The 23201-nt window shown below is 34.6% G+C and overlaps 2 protein-coding genes across 3 annotated transcripts in view; one reads left to right on the forward strand and one right to left on the reverse strand.

Moving 5' to 3' along the window:
* cep85l (centrosomal protein 85, like) overlaps positions 1–23201 on the forward strand; it is a 120525-nt gene that overhangs the window by 62722 nt on the left and 34602 nt on the right. For both annotated transcript variants that reach the window (XM_056480674.1, XM_056480673.1), the window contains exon 3: positions 4613–5310. In XM_056480674.1, the coding sequence (XP_056336649.1) occupies positions 4613–5310 (698 nt within the window). The remainder of the gene's footprint in view (positions 1–4612; positions 5311–23201) is intronic.
* On the reverse strand, positions 10226–21646 carry pln (phospholamban). Its single transcript, XM_056480675.1, has 2 exons — positions 21560–21646; positions 10226–11509 (listed from the first exon to the last, which is right to left on the reverse strand). Exon 2 carries the CDS (start codon positions 11357–11359, stop codon positions 11201–11203), a length of 159 nt encoding a protein of 52 aa, XP_056336650.1. The 5' UTR covers positions 11360–11509; positions 21560–21646; the 3' UTR covers positions 10226–11200.

Raw genomic sequence — 23201 nt, forward strand, 5'->3', positions numbered from 1 at the left:
TTTTTAAGAACTTGTGGGCCCGAGGCCATCGCAATATGATTGTATGGTAAACCAACCCCAAATCCCCACCCAGGTAGACTTGTTCAATAATGGCAGAAATTAAAGCATTGCAGGTTCAGAAAGTCTTGAAATCCCCATTTATCTTCTATCTCAGTGACCTTGAGCGACCAATCAGTTAATCAATAACAAGTTATAACGTTGCACGGCGGTTAACACGGCTGTTGAAAGCAGAAGTGAAAGTAGTCTGGAAGAGCAGGTAAATGCCGGTGATTTGATCTCTGTGGTGGTTTGGCAGTGTTCAGTACTGTATGTGTGTGAAGTAGTGCACATTTGCAAAAGGAGAGACTGTTCAGAGGAATTCCTCATCCAGCTGGTCTTCTGTTGGCAGACACACAAAGAGCCTCCATAGAGACGAGCACTACTTACTTTAGCCTAAGAAGAAGGCTGAGTGTTGTCATTTGAAAATTTATAGACTTTCATGACCATTGAAACCCAATCAGATGTCTGATATTACTTTGGGAATTTACCTGCTAATTTCTCAAGCGACTTTTATAACTCACAAGGAAAATAAAGGAGTAGGGAAGCACAAACAGAAGTGTATTGTAAAGAACATGAGAAATAAAACACTGATTTAAAGTGATTTGTGACTTGTCACTTTTCATAATTTATTTTCAATTTTATTTCACTCGTTTCATTTATTCCAGCATAAGAATTTAACACTCTTTTAAGCACTTATTTGGTCAATTTCCTTTATGTAATTTAATTGTACATTTTAGACCAAGAAATGTGCAGGTTTTTTTTTTGTTTTGTGCTGTTTTGTTTTTTGTTTTTAGTAAAATTATGAAAGAAATTAGCTGAACGAAAGTGAGATTTTGTTTCGTTAAGATAAAGAAGAGAATAAGCAGAAGGAAAATTTGTTTGTTTTGTTGTTTTTTGTGTTTTGTGTCGTGCTTTATGGTTTGTTTGTTTAAGATAAAGAAAGGAATATGCAAAAGGAAAGTGAGTGTGTTTTGTTTTGCTATACATTTTATGTAATACATATTGAAATATACACTCACCGGCCACTTTATTAGGTACACCTGTCCAACTGCTCATTAACGCACATTTCTAATCAGCTAATCACATTGCAGCAACTCAATGCATTTAGGCATGTAGGCATGGTCAAGACGATCTGCTGCAGTTCAAACTGAGCATCAGAATGGTGAAGAAAGGTTAATTAGGTGACTGAACGTGGCATGGTCATTGGTGCCAGACGGGCTGGTATGAGTATTTCAGAAACTGCTGATCTACTGGGATTTTCACGCACAATCATCTCTAGGGTTTACAAAGAATGGTCTGAAAAAAAAAAATATCCAGTGAGCAGCAGTTCTGTGGGCGCAAATGCCTTGTTGATGCCAGAGGTCAAAGGAGAACGACCAGACTGGTTAAAGCTGATAGAAAGGCAAAAGTAACTCAAATAACCACTCGTTACAACCAAGGTCTGCAGAAGAGTATCTCTGAACGCACAACACGTCCAACCTTGAGGCAGATGGGCTACAGCAGCAGAAGACCACATCGGGTGCCACTCCTGTCAGCTAAGAACAGGAAACTGAGTCGACAATTCACACAGGCTCACCAAAATTGGACAATAGAGAATTGGAAAAACGTTGCCTGGTCTGATGAGTCTCGATATTTGCTGCGACATTCGGATGGTAGGGTCAGAATTTGGTGTCAACAACATGAAAGCATGGATCCATCCTGCCTTGTATCAATGGTTCAGGGTGGTAATGGTGGTGTAATGGTGTGGGGGAGATTTTCTTGGCACACTTTGGGCCCATTAGTACCAATTGAGCATCATGTCAATACCACAGCCTACCTGAGTATTGTTGCTGACCATGTACATCCCTTTTAGCATCATGTATGTGCAGCCGACAAATCTGCAGCAAGTGCATGATGCTGTCATGTCAATATGGACCAGAATCTCTGAGGAATATTTCGAGTACCTTGTTGAATCTATGCCACGAAGGTTTAAGTCAAAAGTGGGTCCAACCCGGTACTAGGTAAGGTGTACCTAATAAAGTGGCCGGTGAGTGTATATTACATATTGATTTTTTTTAAATGGTTATAATTATCTTCTATGTACATCTAATAGATGTCTAATAGTTCAGCTAATTGTCTTATAATAATTGCTGTATTCTTTTATTTCTTTTAACTATAAGGAGATGCTTGATCGACATGTTTATGTTATCCGCACACTTCTGATTATTAATAGCAAACTTTACATATATACATTTATTGTAAATCTCTATTCATAGCTAATACAACCCTGTATATAGTGTTCATAGTACATCCATGTGTTAATATCACTGTAGTTTTTCTATAACTGCACTTTATAACTTATACCTGTATCCTGCACTTGCTGCTATTGCTGCACTGCTGGTTAGACCTAAACTGCATTTTATTGCCTTGTACTTGTACATGTGTAATGACAATAAAGTTAAATCTAATCATCTAATAAACGTATTACTTTTAATCAGACCTATTTGTACAAGTGTGTGTGTTGTTCTTCTCCTCCACTGACTCAGAGTCAGATGAGTTGAGTCTCTGTTTATGGTGTTTTTGTGTAGTGAATGATCGGGGAATCCCTGCTGCAGTCAGGGCTGTTTGAGGACTCTGGGTGTCAGTATTAGATCATCTCCATCCAGTTACTTTGTGTCTCTGAGGAAGACTTAGAGCAGACTGTTAAATGCTCTATTTGTGCTCCTGTACGTGTCATTTCCTGTAAATCTCATCAGAGGCTTGTGTCACTTCAAATGTCTTATACCTTTCAGACAAAGCCTTAAAAAACAGCTCAGTTGTTGAGCCCTTATAAAAGGAGTTTTAAGGAGCTGTTTGTTTTCATGAAACTTTGAATAAGAGTATACAGAGTATAAAATACTAAATGATAATACTAAATATCATTTAATAATTATAATTTAACTATAATTAAAAGATCATTAAAATGTGCATTATTTAATTTTATCCAAAATGAATAATGTAGTACTCTGTTTATTCTTATGCACTGCAAATTTACCATAATTCATTTTATTTTATAATTTATTTTATTGAATCTATCATGATTATATTTATAAAAACCTGCTTAAAAATAATATTCTTTTTTTTTTTTATAGTTATATATATATATATATATATATATATATATATATATATATATATATATATATATATATATATATATATATATAAATATAATTATTTTTATTGGGGTTTTCACCTTTATTGATAGGACAGTGGAGATTTACACACAGGAAAGTATTGGGAGCAGAGAGAGGGGAAGGATCGGCAAAGCACCTCAAGCCGAGAATCGAACTCAGGTCGCCGTATGTCCGCACAGGCTATTGGTGCCGACAAGAATAATATTCTAAATGAAATAAAAACACTTTATTTAGTTTAGAAATCTTCAATCTAATGTTTTATGTGTTATTGTTTTGTTTTATTATTTTATTCTTTTCATTTTATGCTGTTTGGGAAAATCATAAAATGACAAATAAAAATCATGGAAAAAAGCCCCACTCAACAACAACAACATTTGTTACAAACACTTCACTTTATTATTTCATGTTTTTATTTAAAAACAATATAATTTTTTAATTTTATGCTGTTTGGGTAAATCATAATGTTATTTTTTTATTTTATTTTATTTTTATTTTTTTTTTTGGACAAATGTATTTTTTTTATATTATTTTATTTTAAATAACTCATTACATTCATTACAGTCGAAGAAAAACATCTAAGCTCTTGTCAAGGTTTTATTTTCTGCCACCATAAACAATTTATTTACCCCCTCCTCCCCCCAAAAAAACAAAAAATATATATATAAATATATATATATATATATATAATTTATTATAAATTATTTGAATGAATCTATCATCATTATATTAATAAATGCCTGTCTGAAAATCCTATTTAAAAAAAACTAAAACACATGCGTGTAACTCTACAATTTAATGTTTTATGCATTTTTGTTATTTTATTTTATTTATTTCAATTTATGCTGTTTGAAGAAATCATATTACTCCTATGATATATATCATTATATCATTATTATTATTATTATTTTTTTTTTTTTTTTTACATGCATACATTTTTATTATTATTTAAAAAAAAATCTCATTACAGTCCAAGGATAACTTCTATACGCATATTGAAATTTATTTACCCCCCAAAAAAACATATATGACCATGTTTCCTTTTTCTTTTTTATTGTAGAATTTATTTAATGAATCTATCATCAGTATAATCCTGTGTAACAATTAAATAAAAAAACACTTATTTCACTCTTTAATTTAATATTTTGCGTGTTTTTGTTTAGTTTTATTTATTTATTGATATATTTTTATTTTATGCTATTTGGGAAATTATAATATGATTTTTTTTTACATTTTTTTCCTTTTTTTTTTTTTACAAATAATAATAATTATTGTTATTATTGTAAAAAAAACTGATAATTTCTCTCATTACATTCAATATAGTCTAAGAATAACATCTAAACAATCTGCTACCACAAACAGTTTATTTACCCTTCCAAAAAATACATGTCTAATCTCGTTTTCCTTTTTTTCCCCTCCAGATCACTCCAGCTCCAGTGGGACGTTGTCCTTTCTCCCTCTGCGTCCCCACGGCCCGATCCCGACGGCCCACGTCATGCCCTCTCCATCCAACTCCAAACTCAGCGCCCCCTCGGCCCCCAGCAGCCCCTGGAGCAGCAGCTGCCAGCTCCCCTCGCCCCTCGACATCCCCCTGGACATGAAGGATCCCCGTCCCGTGCGCCGATGGTCCTCCCTCACTCGCCTCACCGCCCAAGAAAAGCCCACTCCATCAAGCCGTCCGTCCCACCGCACGGACCCTCACGGATCCCTAGATCGAGGCGTGCTTTACGGATACCGGCACGACCCCCAATACTCTGATGGATTTATTTCCGAAAACTTGCTTAAACTTTCTACCAATAAGTATGAACTGGGTAGCAGCAACACTTTAGGTAAATCGGACTCATGTTGTTCATCTCCGCTGAAGCCAAGTACACTAGACCTCAGTTTTAGTGCCTTACCGGAGAGTAAGACGCCACCGGTGGGACTGGCAACGCCAGGACAAAGAGGGTCGTCTTCACTCAGGCAGCAGGCGGTCGGTGGGTCGCCCATCCAGCCAGCGGTCAGGACTCAGATGTGGCTGAGCGAGCAGATGGAGTACCGGCCGGGACCTGACGGGTGTGGATCGTGGCAGCAGGAACAGCAGCAGCAGAGGGAGAGACTCAGACAGGACGCTGAACAGGTCAGATTTGTAGGGGATACTGAGATATGATGGGTGCTGCTGGAGTTGGGTGTTTGGAGTATACTTTTTATTTATTTATTTATTTTTATTTATTTGTTTTGTTTCTTTATTTTATTTTATTTATTTGTTTATTTGTTTTGTTTTTAGTTTATCCAAAAATGAAAAATATAGCACTCTGTTCAGTCTTATGTACTACAAATTTAACATACTTCATACATTTTATTTTAGAATTGATTTTATCATTTTAATTTAGTGTGAGTTGGGGTGTTGATGTAGAATTGGCTTTGTGGCAGCAGCAAAGAAATGCTGGAAAATAATGCTGTTAAAATTAAGTTTGCTGCGCCCTCTGGTGGAGGCAAAGTGGAAGAAGGAATTCTTGGTTAAAGCACAAGCCACAGGATGAAAAAATGAAGTATGCTTTAGTTATCTTTTTTATTAATAATCTGTTTTATTAAGAAATTATATTTTAGATAATTTGTTATTTGTTATGTAGTGCATTTGTTATTTAGTGTGTAGTATTCTATTCTTTAACTATATTTCATCATATTTTTACAAATCTTTATTTTCAATGTGTTGGTGTATATATATATATATATATGTATGTATGTATATGAGTCTGTGCTTGTTCTTTTGACTCAGCAGGACTGAATATTCACATGTTTTTAATTTTCCCTACTCAAGACTTTAAATGTATTATTCAGTTTAATTCATGATTTATTAATAACAAGAAACACAGAAACGATTCATTATCAGTGGAAGTGTTTTATTTGAAGCGCTTTAATGTTGTCTTCTATATCAAGCACTTAATAATTCCTTCTCGTATCGTTACGTCATATATAAATTCACACAGATACAAAACAAGAACACAGTGATTGTGATTGCATAAACAATATGTAAATATTACAACTTGGATTATAGTAAATGCAAACCAGTGTGTTTTTTTCATGATTTAAAAAAAAATATTTCATATCACACAGTTTTAAATAGCAGGAAAATACATACAATAGTAATATAGTATCAGAATAGTGATGTGATTTGAGAGCTTGCATTTATTTTCTTTTTAAATTCATCAAACAATGTCCAAACCTTTCGTTCACTAAAAAATAACCTACATTTTTACCTACATTTAATTTTTAATCCTAGTTTTGTTATTTGTATAGACAAAAAGAGGCAACAACCACTAGAGGGCACTGAGTGACACTGAAAGCACTGATGTTAACCTAAGTTCTGCCACTTTTTTAAAAAGTTTCTATTTATTTACTAAAATACAGCAGCATTTAAGCCATATTGAAGTTTTGTGACATTTTTTTCTTACATTTTGTCTTTGGAGCATGATCTGTTTTTAGTAAGTAAGCAGTTTTACTGTACACCTACCCAAAATTATTGCATATGATTACACTAGTCTCATAAAACGTTCCTACTAGAAAAATTTGTAAAATGTGTCTTAACATCTCTGTGAAAATGAACAACAGCATTTTTTGTTTATTAAAACTGATTATTAACAATAATTCATAACCCTTTTAAGAAAACCTTTTTGTGAGTCTATATTATTTAAATATATAAGTTTTTGTTATATTGATCTGTGTGCATTAATTAGCTGAAAGTGGAACCCTTCCAGAATAAAACTACATTACCCATGATGCTGTGCAGGAAACTCGCCAATCAGAGTCGCAGTGAGTAAAGCCAGCAAAAAGAGATCTTTAGCTCCCCCTATTCCCAATGCAGCACTACACAATTTACATTTTTAGTGGTGTCATTCGCTGTACCTCATTGGTTATTTATTTCCCTTGTTAAAAGTTGTTAGGTATTGTTTTATGTCCAATTTCGATGTACTACTTTTGCTTCAAATCAAGCTTGTGATTGGTCTGCTTGGCTCTTGAAGTATAACATTTAAACTCAAAGATTTTTTTTTAAAGGTGCTGGATGTACATTTTTGACTTATCTAACGCATAAAAATACAATACTATGTTTGCAGATATTTAAGAAACATGGTAAGTGAACATTCTTGTTTATTTGAAAGACAATGCTGAACTCAAATATTCTGCTTTGAAAATGTCTGTTAAGTGCCAAAACGCTGTCTTTGTTTTGGTTCTGTTTAGCCAATTCTGACAATTCCTCAATCTGGCAACCCGCGTGTGTTTTGTTTTGATCCAGGAAGGCAATATCTAGTTCAACCACTGGGTGTCAAACTTACATACTGCAACTTTAAATCCTGTATTTTAAAATCTTTCATAACAAGCACTGTTTTAACTAATGCGAAAACTTGCCAAGCAGAATAATTTTTTTTCTGTCAATTAGTTTGCGTAAGTTTGTCAGGTCTATAAGTGAAGTCAAATAGAATAAAATTCTGAAATTATTTCCAGCACCTTTTAAATTGGTTTGAGATGTAGATAAAGTCAAGTTTCTGAAACACACAGATCTCTTGTAGCTACGGATGCACCCATATGAATCCAACGCTAACCAGTCACGGTTAACCAATAACTGTAGATTTGGAGGCCGATAGCTGATATATTTAGCTAATAAATATACTTTCTTTTTCTATTCGTTTTGCATTAATAAAAACATATAGTGGACGAATGATTTTATTTTAAAACCTTATTACAGTAAAGTTTAAACTGATCTCTGAAATTTAATAATCAATTGTTCTTTCTATTGCCAACTTTCTTTTATTTAAATAAAATCTACTGCCTGACCAAACATAATACAGATGCACCGATATGAAACCGATCTTTTTAACTGAAACAGATAAGCAGTAACTCTGTAGATATAGAGGCTGATATATTAGCCAAGAAATTATTTTTTTTTTTTCAAAATGTTTCTGCATGACTGGAAACATACAGTGAACGAATGATTTTATTTTAAAACCTTTACTACAGAAACGTTTAAACAGATCTCTGAACTTTAATAATCAATTTTTCTTTCTATTGCCAACTTTCTTTAAATAAAATCTACTGCTTGACCAAAAATAATATGGATGCACCAATAGGAAATCGAAATTTTAACTGATACAGATACCAGTAACTAACATATTTGGAGACCGATAGCTGATATATTAGCCAATAAATATACCATTTTCTCTATTTTTTTTGCGTGATTGGAAACACAATGAACACATGGTTTTATTTTAAACCCTTCAGAACTTCAGAAACATTTTAACTGATCTTTAATAATCAACTGTTCTTTTCTAATGCCAACTTTCTTTTCTTTAAATAAAATCTACTGCCTGACCAGAAATAATTCAATAACAAAACAATCAATCCATTGGACATTAACCAAAACCAAAATACCAATAAAATATTCAAAAAGTGTCAAGCAGCAAACAGGTGAAGTGGTACAACCAGCAAAAATAATACATGATGTATCTGCTTAAAAGTATAGACCTAATTTTGTTATCAGGCAGATAACAATAAACAAATATATCATTATCGACCGATATCGTCACCAAAACCAAAATACCAGTAAAATAAAAAGTAAATATAAAAGTGTCAATTTATATGTAATTAAATAAATAAAATGTCAAGCAGCAAGCATGTGAAGTGGTTCAACCAGCAGAAATAATACATCATTTATCAGATTAAAGAAATCAGCCTAATATTGTTATCAGACTGATAACGATAAAAAAAAATGGCATTGTCGGCGGATATTGTTATGGTCACCGATATATCGTGCATTGTTACTTGTAGCCATTTTTCTTGGTTTGGTCACATGAGCTTGACCAGAATGAGCATAAGCAGTAGAGCCACAAAAATGAGCAGGAAGTTGAGCAGCAGGTTAAGTCCTCGGTTATTGATCAGATCCATACTGACGAGGTTGATCAGGTTCAGGTCGGGATGATGTGCAGGACAAGCGTGTTCAGCTTCAGATGGACGGTCTTCTTGTTTTTCGATGAGAAGGTTACATCACGCCGTTGGCCTCTCACATGCCATGGAAAGAGCTAAACATGATCGACAGACTGACATGAGCTTTGCTGGCAAGATGAAAGTTCATTTTTAAGAAAGTGGTTTTGAGTTTGTTTACCTGAATTAGTAAAGTGGTGTTTGAGTCAAACTGCAGCAGCACACACACACACACACACACACACACACACACGTGATTTTATTATTTTAATTCTTTTTATTGAGCAGGTGTTTTTCAGTTTGGCACAGTGTGTAATGTCTCAGATGCTCTGACAGGCCCACAGGTGACATGCAGTGATGGGAGAGTGACAGTAAAGTAAGACACTTGCATGCAGCAGAAGTTCACAGTGAAGACTGGTCAGCTTTTCCATTCGAGATGTCTTTTAGTTGGACGCTGCTTTAACTGTTTCATGAAGTTTTGTGCTTTTAAATATCTGTACACAATTGTTGAAGCGTTTGGGGTCAGTAAGAGTTTTAAAATGTTTTTTTTGCACTCAACAGATCTGAAATTATTTGGTCAAAATAATAATAATAATTACAATACAGGGTTCCCACAGGTCAAGGAATTTCTCATGGAGTTTTAAAGGGTCTATTCCAGATATTGAAAGTCTGGAAATATTATATATACCAGGGGTGTCCAAACTCGGTCTTTGAGGGCCGGTGTCCTGCTGACTTTAGTTCCAACTTGCTTCAACACACCCACCAGGATGTTTCTAGTATATCTAGTAAGAGCCTGATTAGCTGGTTCAGGTGTGTTTGATTAGGGTTGAAGCTAAACTCTCCAGGGCACCTGCCCTCCAGGACCGAGTTTGTATATGTATATATATATAATCTAACATACATATACACACACACATACTATATATGTGTGTGTGTGTGTGTGTGTGTGTGTGTGTGTGTGTGTGTGTGTGTGTATGTATATATGTATATGTGTGTATATATATATATATATATATATATATATATATATATATATATATATATATATATATATTGTTTTTTTGGTCCAAATTATGGACAATCTTGGACTTTTGTTTGTTGCTTTAAATTTAGGTTCTATTTATCAACATGTAATTCTTTATTGTGTGATGCTTTTATTACGTTGTTTCACACGTTTACCTATTATGTTTATGCTGAGTTGGAACCCTGATAATAATGTACAAATTAAAACGTTTTATTATATTAGTTGTTTAAATGAAATTTTAATGAAACATTTTCTTCACTAAATATTCAGCATCAATTTTGAAAGCAAATGTGCTGCTTAACATTTTAGTGTAAAAGGGGATCTTTTAAAAAAAATTATAAATAAAAGTAATCAAAAACTGAATTTTCTTAATTGTTAAGTTTTTTTATGCAATAGAATTTTTAGCACCATTGTTAATGTCTTCTTTACTCTCACTTTTAATTATTATTAATTATTAATTAATTATTAATGAGGCATCCTTTATTTCTATCAGATTTCTTTATAAATTTATTTCAGTGAATAGAACGTTTGCTCTAAAAAAGTAGAAACAAATAAAAAAAAAAACGTACTGACCCCAAATCTGAGAATGATTTTTTAAAAATGTTTTCAGTAATGATTTATATATATAATTACACTGAGATTATGCACTCCTCATTATATTTTTCTTCAAAGTATGTTATACTTGATATTTGACCCATAATTTAATAAAATTACAGAATTAAATTATGTTTCACACAAATCACATACTGTATATTTGCTTTTCATCAGCCAAATCTCTCATAAAATCTGTCCACAACATCCACTTAAAATCCTCAATCACTAACTAATGTCTATCAATGTCTCTACCCTCCTATTTCTCTGAATGTGTGCTATCTACAGACAAATCGCTTCCACAAATAAGCCATGCATTGTAGAACCCAACTACTTTAAACTCTCTATAAAATAATAAATAGTCCCGCCCATCCCCTAACTCGATTGGCCCCTCTGTACAGTCCTTCGCTCTCATTGGCTAGAGGGAGACCCCACTCGCTCACATTAGCAACACAATGATGTAGATGAGCAGCAGGCAGATGAGGATGAGGCAGAAGTTGACGAAGAGCTCCTGCATGTTCTGCTTAGCCTGTTGGGGAACCTCCATGGTGGACGCCCGCCGAATAGCCGCCCGCGTCATGTGCTGCACCTTCTCCATGGCGAGCCGGAGGGGGCTTGTGGGTAGGTGGGATGGATGGATTAGTGCAGAGAGAGAGAGGAGAGGAAGAAGAGATGGCAGTGGAGGAAGGAGTGCTGGATGTTGTGGTGATGGAAGAGGTGATCCGGATGCCGGTGGACCACGCGGAGGCTGAAGAAGCAGATGAAAGAGTGAATGTGCATGCGGAATTCACACGTGACATGCAGGATTGCTAGATGTTTTAGGAGAATGGACCCTTTTCACAAGACTGTTGTGATGCGTCTAAACACAGGACAGTCTTTCTATGGGCAGGACAGTAAATTTTCACACTATTTTTTCCTTTTCTTGAAAGTCTTGATAACACTATCGTGGAGTTTCTTTTATTATTTCATCAAATAGGGTTGTAAATATAATATTTGTTGTACTCTAATATTCTCTGCGCTCTAAGTTTACCCAACTATGATGACGTCTGCTACTGAGAAACCTGGAAATGTAAAAAGGGTCCATAGTTCATCTGTCATTAAGCAGTATCAGATTCAGACTGTATGATAGCCTTGGATAAAAACATCATGGTATTGTGATTACTGCTCTAAAATATGTTCCTTTTAAATGTCTGGATAAAAAACAACACCTTTTTGAACACAATATATTTTATTTTAAGAAACATTTCAAATATTTTGGAGCAGTAAACATGTCAGGCTAAATAATTTAATTAATAAATCATTGATTCTGCTATCATCATTAGTTTCAGAAACATCATGACTTAACATCTTGAACAGGCATCTTTGGATATCTGTCTTGACTTTGGATATAAAGTCAGTTCAGTCCAGAGCATGCTTGGATGTTGGTGTATAACGATTTGTTTTTAAATGTTTCCTGAATCGTGGGCTGAGCCAAACGTGAGACACTTTTCTGTTGGAGATACTGTTTCCCTAAAAACTAAATAAAACAGTCTAAATATATAATGAAACAAACCTACATGTACTGTTGTAATGTTTTAATATATACCGTAGTAAGTAGGAATGGGTATCGTTAAGGTTTTAATGGTATTACTACTTTTATCAATACCACTTATTGGTTTGGTACGTTAACGGTTCTCTTATATGTCGTTTTTATAGTGTGTTTTTTTTTTTCTTTTTGTGAAAAACAACACTATTTTATTATCACGTTTTTAATGAAAAACAATAATTGTAAAACAAATAATTTTTTTCCTGTAAAAGAATGCACAATGGTTCGAAGGAAAATGACTCCGTTTTTAACCATTCTTCTGGAGAAAATGTTTGTCTTTTTTGGCAGATATCGAGATCTTTATTGGTTTATTGTGCTCCCTGCAGTTGAAAATGCCCTCTTTGAGTTGCAAAATGCACTTAAATAATCTCATAATGTTTAAGATTTTTCATTAACACATTCGCATAAATGCGCAAACTGTTTGCTTCAGAGACTGCTTGTCTATAACGCCTCTATAACGTGAACAGAAGCTGCATAGGCTGTGAATAACAGGTAATAAAATTGTAAATAACGTTCAGTTTGTTGCACAGAGCGATCGTTTGAGGGCCGTGCGGGAGGTTTGATTTGCATGTATGTGTTTTTTCTCACAGTGACAGCGGCCATGAGACAGTAGGAAGTGAAAGTGAAACCTGTGTGCACGTTTATATGATCATATCGCATTTTAGAGTTATGATTACGACAAGCATTTGATACGCTTTTTTTTTTTTCATAGCGAACACAAAGTGTTGTGCATGAAAATAAATGTTTACAGTGTCAGTATAACAACTCTAGCCTATATATAATGTTGAATATAATGCACTACCCACATACCCACTGTGCCACCGTGCTGCCCTAAATAACTAATTCATAACTAAATAAAATAATGAATTTATATTGTGTTTTGTCATGGTGACTGTGCAATATGTTTTTTCTACTTAATTTGCAAGATGACAGAGGCTGCATCCAAAAACACTATCTGTAGTGGAAAAACACACTTTCACATTGTTTGCATTATAGTGCTTCAACACAAATGCAATGACCACTTTGATAAGTACTAAAGAGTGATTTTTAGGTAGTTAGACTGTTGTTTGAAACTAAATTTGTCAAATATTAATAATAATCAATTAATATTTCATATTTTATTGTCCAGATGGGTCAAACATGAAGACAATAAAGGAACATTTGAGGAAATAATTTTGTGTTCCACAATATATAGTTTCAGCATCGATATTGCATTGTGATAATTCGCAATAGACACATCGCAGGATGAATGTGATGTTGAGTTCATATTATAATTTATCATTGGCATGTGTTTTTGATGCCTGGAATTGATTTGAAAAGCATGCAGGTATAAGAAATAATACCCTTTGTGACTTTAACAACGCTTAATTTTATTGAATTATTTTTATTTTGATCATTCAGTTTGTGTACTTGAATGCTGTTAGACTCCGGAAACAATAAAATGCTTTTTTTTGTTGATTATATTTATAGATTGTAATGCATGAAAATACCCACAGCTCACAATACTCACAACACATGCAAATACATAAATGCACTGCAAATAGCACAGACCACAATGAAAATGTGTCAGGGAGCCCAAAAAATGTATAGATTGTTTATTAGATTTTATGGAGATGCACTCCCACTGCAAAATCATTCCAATTGATCTAACATTATAAATTCTTTCCAAATCAAGATATTAAGTTATCTGGTGAAATTGTATTAATTTCGCAATTAATTTTGCTAAATAAACAAATATAGCTATGCTAGATTTTTCCAAAATCGTGCTGCCCTAATTCTGGGTATTTTAAAGAGACTGTTCATTTATAATGCAAAGCTAATTGAACTAGTCTTTATCACGTATAGAATACTATAATAACTCTAATTTCTTCTTAGAGAGGAGTGATTTCAAACACTTGATTATATAAAGTGAATTTAGAGTGAAAATATGTGCGTATATCCCTGTTTTAAACGAGCACACAAAATTGTGCAGCACACATGCTACTGAAATAGTTCATCGCACAGACCAATTTTTTCATTTTATCGTTATTATAACACTAAGTAAATTTTTTTCTTATAGTTGTATGAATTTTTACCAGTATATTGCAGATAATAAGATATCACCCATCTCTATTGATATGCACCAAAATGAAAACCCCAGTGGTCTCCTCTTTCAGACTGAAATGTTGCCATCTTATTCTTGATTTTATATCCAAAACCAGTGTTTGTCAGTCTTTGTTACGTTTTGTCAGTTTAGTGGCTAATTCGTACAAATTCGGTCATACGTAAATGTTCGATCTTTAAAAGGTGGGGTGGCACCTAACCCCGCCCCTAAACCCAACCGTCATTGGGGGATAAGCAAATTGTACTAAATTGTACAAATGAGATCGTACGAATTAGCCACTAATAAAAAAGTTACCAATTGCTGTGAAATTGTTTTGTCAAAACTTCCCTTTTGTACAAAGCCTGGGTCTGTAATACTTTAAGAACAAGTGATTAACTTGCATTTGTTATTTTTGAATACTTGCAAAATGAGCACATATTGCGCCTTTATGTAACTCCCTCTTGCAGTGTGGGAGTGAGCTAATTTAGTTCTTCATTGTCCCATCTTGGCTCTGAGTAAATAAAAAGAGGTGTCCACAGAAAGGCGTTTTATATCTGTGATTTTACGTGTACTAAAGAGCCTAAATCAGGATTTAGCACTTTGCCTCCAGAAAGATTAGATGAAGCTCTGTTTTCGTCGAAAGATAAAGTGGCCCTGATTATAAATCTTTGTGCATTAGTCTTAAACGAGCTTATCTGTCTCTTTCAGCCCGCTGTCTCCTCAGATCTTTCGAGACTTCTGTCTTAATGATGCATTCGGAGTAACATCATGCATACGGAAGCACCTGTGGCCTGCCCTCCTATTGGCTAGTTTATTGGTTTATCTGTATCGCCTGTAATAAGGTTATTCTTAGGAACGACCTTTGTTGGTCACAATATTCCATTCAAATCGTGGCCAGGATTTATCCAGAATCCCACAGGGCCCTGAATCTATTTTATTACACAGAGCACTTCATCAAGACTGTTATGAAGGCCTGGGATGATGATGATGATGATGTTGTTGTTGTTGTTGGAAATGTAGGCTGTGACGTCTTTAGTCTAATGGGAAATGGTTATACTCAGGATATCTAGTGTATTTTGTAAGTCTGATCTGTCTGGTCTTGATGGAAACCAGTTTGTTTGCAGCAGCTTGTGAAACACGCATTGAATTTTTACAATTTATGTTGTTTAAGATGGTTCTGAAGGCTTCGGCAGAGACTCCTTGTTAGAAAAACAGTCCACTACTCTTCTTAAAGCAATTTACAAGACTGTTTTCAGCTGTTTTGATCCTTTTACATGTTTTAGTATCTTAATGCCACTGAGCAGTACGGTTCAGTACAGGTCACCTTGACCAGACTTGTGTGTCCACTGCCGAATACCTTTTTTGGTAGGTGTGGTGTATGGCTTAAAGTTGCAGTTGATGCCATTCTTGCTCGAAGAAGTAAAAGTAAAATCAAAATAAAGCCATATGGGCCATTCACATATTGCAGGAGAAGCACTTCTCACAAAACAGATGCTTTATATGCATAAATACTGCATAAATGTCAGTTATAACTGAACAGGATTTGATGATCGCTGCAGATGAATGCTAATGTGAATTACTAAACGTCTGTAACTATATAAAAAAATAAATAGTCAATAAAATGTATATGAACACTAACAGGCCCTTAGAGTCTTCAAAATGTTACCAATTACCGAACAGTGACCCAAAACATACATCTAGGCTTTATTTGTCTTAAATAATATATGCAATCAGTACAAACCTCTCATCTGTATCTTTATTCTTCACCAGCACCTGTAATCTCTTGTTAAATGTATGGTATGGTTTGCTTTTTTGGAGCCTTTAACAGTGGAAACAGACAAAAAAGCACATGTGCCATACTGTACCAAACCGTACAGCTCAGTGGAATTGGGCCATTAGTCTGTTGCACTTTAAATTTTTGATTGGTCGCAGATGTTTAGTCAACTATTCTGTTAGTATGACTAGTCTTATATTTTATCTTGTTAGCTTTTCTGTACAGTTTTAGCAGCTAATTTAATTAGCAATGCCTAAGGTATTTGAGGTATTTACTTCAGCTACTGTTTACACTAGTGTGTTTTTGTTTTAAAACTCATACATTTTAAAATGGTTATACCCGACGTTCTCCATACCCCATTTTTGGTTCACGATTTGGAAGGTTGTGATAACCCAGTTTTAGTTTGAAGTCGTTGGTCTAAAATGCAGAATTTTAAGATTGGAGGCACAGCTTTCCATAATCACTCTCTGATTGGTCTTCTGGATTATTATATTTATATGTTACATTTTTTCTATCCACCAGACCCTCTCAAATGACCATTACACAACTGGTAGACTGCGAGTATGGATGCCAGCAAAATATGCGCATGTTCAGTGATTGTGAATGGTCTTTTTAGCTTGATAGTGTGGTGGCAGACCTTTTTTCTCAAACATTGTTAAAACACCAGTCTGGAAGAAATTCTTAAACATGGTTTTAAAACAAAAACCCTTGAGTGTAAATGAAGTCTCAGCTAAATTGTTCTGTTCTAAACACCTCACTCTATGATGGTTGGTTTTAAGTTTAGGTGTAAAGTCTAAAAACTTTTAACATGTAAAACACCAAAATAAAACCAGTCTTATTAAACATTTGCACAAGTTCTGGTAATAAACCATTTTGCACATCCATACAGTAGTTAGGACAAATCCAAATCCAAGCACAAATGCTACTGAAATCTATGGATATAGGTTTTCTTTTATCTATATATCTTCATTTGAGTATAACAGAAGAAAGAAAAGTATAAATGGTGCGAGAATTGAAATTTTTAGGTGAATTATCCAACACAGGCTCATTCTGAAAACAGAGCTGTATATACATTTCTGGAGACTGCAAATTATGTAGCCAGAGCTATGTATGGCTGCATTTCATTCATAAAATGAATGCTACGGGGCGGTATGAAGCCATTCCTTTTCTTGCTTACCAGCTAACCGCTTACCTCAGTATGGACGGCTTTGCTGATGTTGCCAGTTTGTATGGTAGCTCGAAATGTACGTCGGTGGACTTGACACTCAAAGCAAAGTTGACAGTGACAACGGGGTTTCAGAAAGCACATAAGACAAAAGCTAAACAATAAAGTAAACATGTAAATAACAGGATGAGAATGTGTTAAAATCAAAAAAATGTGGTAAAAATAAGGGGGCTTTTCTTTTCTGCGTTGCTTTTTAAAACTTTCGGTTGGGTTTAGGGAAGGGGGTGGCCGGGTCAATCAGTGCTTTTGAAAACAGTACTGGTCAGGTTTAGGGAAGGGGGAGGATGTGATTATCGGTCAGTTGGTCAGTCAGTAAATCAGTCAGTCGACAGCGGCCTCTGGTGGATTTACATTAGAACAGCAGGCGTCAATGGCACTCGTGAGAGAAATTTGAAATCTGAAAAAGTGTACACAGCGGCCTCTGGTCGATTCTTGAAAACAAAACAGCAAAAAAAAAAAAAGCTCCTGGGACATATTTGGTGCTCTCCAGAAATGTATACAAGGGTACGTAATCAGAACAAGCCTGGGTTGGAACTGTCTAACCATGATTTTGTGAATTGACTTTCAGCAGAGGGACAGAAATCTTGCGTTCCAGAGATAAACTGAAGAACGTTTTCAACTTTCAAATATTTTTGAGTTTTTTTTGTTTTTGTTTTCAAGCTGACCAACTTCACAAAAGTGGGTGATGCTTTGGTTTCTAGTGACTTGTATTCATAGTGTCCATCTGTCCAGTGTCATTGGGGAGAGCAGTGAAGTAGGCAATTGACTGACAGTGAAGTCTGGAGTGGTTCAGTCTATTCAGGCGCCCACACAGCGGCACACATGATGCGGTGGAGATAAACACACTGCCGGTGCCGACGGGTGTTGGAGAGATGTTTGTCAACACCACAGCGAAACGGCATTCCAGCACCCTAGTTAGCTAGTCAGGGGTCACGTCCACCATCACCAGCGGGAATGATAAGATCATTAACAATCTCCTCAAGAGGCCATCATGGCTGAAGACCCTTCCTCATATGGTCATTCAGAGCAGATTCCTATCAACTATCTCAAGACATCTTTTGGCAGAAGAAAAAAATCCATTAAAATGAGCCAAGAAAGCTTGGGAAGAAATAAAACAAGCGCAGCTAAAATAAGATGGAAATCGCACCGAAGAAGGGAAAAAAGCTAGCCTGGAGATTTCTCAAGCCTGTTCTTGTTTAAATGCATTTTTTTTACCCTCTGCTGGCAGCTTCACTGTGCAAATAAGTCCAGCTGCGAGTGCACTCAGTTGGCCTCATTGCTGAACTTTCCATGATGGCATCGCAGAGCAATGCAGAGGGGTTTTTTTGTGGCTTCAGAGGTCATGACTCTTTACAGGTAGGACAGTGGCTGATGAACTGCTTGTTGGGCAAACTTGGCTACACTGAATGGGGATGTGTGGATGCAGTCGTATATTGATATTTATTAATATTCCTTTTTTGTCATTGTGTTGCTTTAAAGAGATAGTTCACCCAAAACTGAAACTTCTGTCATCATTTATTTATCCCCCACTTGTTCCTGTTCTTTAGGAACTCTCTTGAGATATAAAGGGATAGTTCACCCAGAAATTAAAATATACAACTCACCCATCAAGTGTTTCCAAGCTGTTGGAACACAACAGAATATATTTTGAGGAAAGTTAGAAAGCTGTAACCATTGACTTCCATAGTATGTTTTTCCTACTGTGGAAGTCGATGGTTAATCCAGCATTAATGTTCTCCTGTACATAACGCAGGTGCACTTTCGAACTCTGCAGGGTTGCAGTGAAAGCGCAGAGCTCATTTGTGCTGAAATGAATGGCTGTCAGATCTCCTGCTGCAGTGTGAATGTAGGGTCACTGTCGGTCTAACTCACGTCTCCAGCGTTTGCGTCTGGATCTCCGTTTATCATGAACATACAGAGACCAAAACATCACAACACTGATTCATCTCCAACTCATGTGGCTTTCAGAGACGCCATACAAAATACAAAGAGTAAATGATGAAGAATCATCTGATTATTCATCACCAGAATGTGTTTTTCATACTGATGGAGATGCATATGTGTACAGCACTGGTAGGGATGTGCAAAAATGGCCTTCCCTATTAATCTATCTTATGATGTATGATGTTTAAGGCAAAACGTTGCTTTTTTTTTTAGCTTTTCATGAAGTATTTTTTCAGTCTAATGTTAAGAAAACATTTAAAATACGATGTTAAGAGTTTTTGTCATACTATCAGTTCATGTCTGTAGTTTGTGGAGTATGAAGGTAGGCTGTAGAGTATAATACATCTCAAAGTGATATTTTCTCCCACATAGAGTCATACATTTCCACTTTACCAGCACTAAAAGCAGTAAACTGTAAGGTTGTATTTATATATCTGTATTCTGAAGTTATTAACAGAGGGATTTTTGCATAATTTTTCGGATTTTAAACATTTTCAGCCCTATCATACACCCGGCACAATAAGGCGCAAGACATGTTTGACATTTGTTGCTATTTTCAGGCCAATGAAACTGTAATTTTCACCTATTGCGCAATGTTGTTCAAATAGTAAATCCATTTGCGACACTTTTTGGACTCATAGATGTGCTGGTCTAAAAAGGAGGTGTGTTAAGGCGCATTGTCGAGGAAGGCTATTTTGAGGAACTGAAATAGACCGCGCCATTAACCAACTAAAGCAGGTCTAAAGTCCAGCGTAGAGTGTGTTAGTTATGCGCCTGTGTGGGTCAAATTGTGTATGCATTGCTTAATACACACAGAATGTACAGCAATACACAAATATCCTTACATGTGAAAAAAATAAAGGATTAAAATGGTACAAAAATGATAATTTTTTTAAATATAAAAAACACTGCCTCCATGCCTTCATCTCGGGGGGCTTATTTCAGTTTATTCATGACAATTTGCATGACAGGTTGTATAATGTTATTATTATTAGCAGTATTATTTATTATATGCATATTTATATTTGTTTTAATAAAAACAAGCTTAGATTTGTCCACCTGTCGGGTTTTGCAGATGTCTGCATCACCATTTGGGGCATAAGAATAGGAAGCGTGTTTGGAAATAACTCAGTTTTTTGACCACTCTTCATTATTATTGTTCATTTATTTGCTGGAAATTAGAACTGAATTTAGAAATAGTTTAGAAACAAATCTTTGTGCTTAACAAACAAAATTAAATATTTAAGCTAATGAATGTCTTCAGAGGAGTGAGTTTCCACCATTTACTTACTCCACGAAAGTAAAGGAATAAAGTAAAAAGTAAAAGTAAAGGGGCAAAATGGAGGAGGCTTGTTTCGTTATTGTGGCTGCAGATGGTCTTGTTTTCTGCAGATGGTCTGTTTTCTCGCTAGTAAAGTGTTTAGCTTTTCCACTTACAAAGTCTGTCATATAAATAGCAAATGCACCATAACGTGACGCAACTGACTCTTAAAGGGAATAGTAGATGAGACTCTGAGTGGTTAAATGCATGTTATGCTCAAAACACACCCATAACTTATTAAGAGAATAAGCACAACCCTGTTAGACCATGCACCGGAGCCTAAATGCTTTTGCGCCATGCGCTTTAGACTTTGCATCTAGATCTTTAAAATAGAGCCCTTTATTTTACAAAAAAGCTGTATATGTATATATGTGTGTGTTATATGTGTGTATATGTAGCTGTTACTAGTTTATTACCTTATCCACAGTGTCTTTAAAATAAAATAAATTAAAATAATATTTATAAAGTAGAATTAATGGGAAATTATTTATTTAATTCTGTATTATGATAAAATGGTGATTAAAAATAGATCCTCTCTATGAAAAATTTGCCTCCAAAAAAATAAAAGATGTGAGAATTTTAAACCTGACTTCATCTGATGTTCAGATTAGTTTTTGTTGTTTTTTTTGCTGGGAGTTTATGCTAATTAGCAACATCTCATTTTCATATTTAAACATAACATTTTGTAAATCATGCCATACAAAATATCTTATGTTTTGTTAATCAGTCTATTTTCAACTTGACGCACTGTCCTGAAAATGCATTGTTCATGAAGAGATGCTTCTGATCTTTGACATTGATGAACTTTTGATCCCTGTTGCCCATCAAATAAACTGATTAAAAAACATATGAAAAATATAACCTACCTGAAGTTGTAGATGGACGCTGTTTGGTGTTGAGTGGCGCTGCTGTGGTTTTCTTCTAGATCTGTGGCAGTGCTGTGGAGTGCTGAAAGTTTATGGCAGCATTAGTGGAGGGTGGAGAAAGAACAGATCAGAGATGGAGGAAGAAGAGGAGGGGTCCGAGCACAGCAGTCTTGCTCATCTTTTTTTATTTAGAAGCATATTTACGAGGTTTAACCCCAATATAAAACAGCAGATCATAATAGATCAATTTAATAATATATTTTTATGGTTTGGATGTAAAGCGTAGTCACTTGTTTGATAGTTACATTACATGTTTATTTGTTTTGCTAGTTAAATTTTGCAGTGGATTATATAAATACATTATTTATTACATTTCTGTCATTATGAAAGCGATTTATTTATTGATTATTTAAATTTATTATTAGATTATTATTTTACTTGTATTTATTTTTTTTTATTAACTTAATATTATGTTATTGATGTGTGTAATAGAGATATGTTTGATAGACTGCTGTTATCTTTATTATTTTATTTTGTAATCAGTTTATGTTGTTATTTCCTTACATTCACTTTAAAAAGTTATTAGTTGACTTCAAAAAAAAGTGATAAAATCCATTGCTTTTAAAGCAACTCGTTGACTTAAAGTGAGTAAAATTAAGTAAATTACTATGTGCATAATTTCTAAAAAAATAAGTCAACATTTCAAGTAAGGTAATGAATACATTTTACAGTGTACACTGTAAAAAAAATGCCGGGTTCCACACAATTCATTCATGTTTTCCCAACACAAATCGATTAAGTTTAAATTTAAGAGTTGTAAACATGCAGCGGGGAAATAAGTATTGAACTGTTTTTCTCAGAAAACACATTTCTAAAGGTGTTGTTGACTTTGAAATATTCCCCGGATGTTGGTAACAACCAAAGAAATCTGTATATGCTAAAAAAACTAATCTAATTAGTTTACAAATGAAGTTATGTGTAATAAAATGTAATTACGCAGGGAAAAAGTATTGAACACATGAAAAAAGGGAGCTGTAGAAAGGCAGTGAAAGCCCAGACAGCAGCTGAAATCTCTCAGAAGTTGTTCAGCAACCCTCTGCCCTTCGTCACTGTAAATTAATATTAGCTTCAGTCCAACATCTACATAGCAGGATGAAGATGAAACCAGGGGATCATTTCAGCAGGACAGTGATCTAAAACACAGACAAGTAGACTCTCAGATGCTTTCAAAAAAAAAAGAAAACCAAGCTGTAGAATGGCTTAGCCAATCACCTTACTTAAATCCAATATAAAATACAAATTAAATATCAGATTTGATAGACGAGACCCACAAAACCATCAAGATTTGAACCACAGTCCAAAATGAAATAAAAGCAATTGATGTCTAAAATAAACAATAAATACTTTCTACAAATGCTGGGTTCCACAATCGATTTGTGTTGAGACAACATGAAAGAATTGGACTATAAAGAAAGAGTAACTTAATTGTTTTATGTTCAGTCCACTTAAATTTGTAAAAACTAATAAGTTTTACCCTCCAAAAAAAAACTAAAGCATTGTGTTGTTTCAGCTCTTTTTAAATAAGTTGCTTAAACAAACCAAATAGTTTGAGTGAAGGATTGATTTTTAAGTGCACATTTAT

Source organism: Danio aesculapii, chromosome 20 (assembly GCF_903798145.1).
Source record: "Danio aesculapii chromosome 20, fDanAes4.1, whole genome shotgun sequence".
In the NCBI taxonomy this organism is placed as follows: domain Eukaryota; kingdom Metazoa; phylum Chordata; class Actinopteri; order Cypriniformes; family Danionidae; genus Danio; species Danio aesculapii.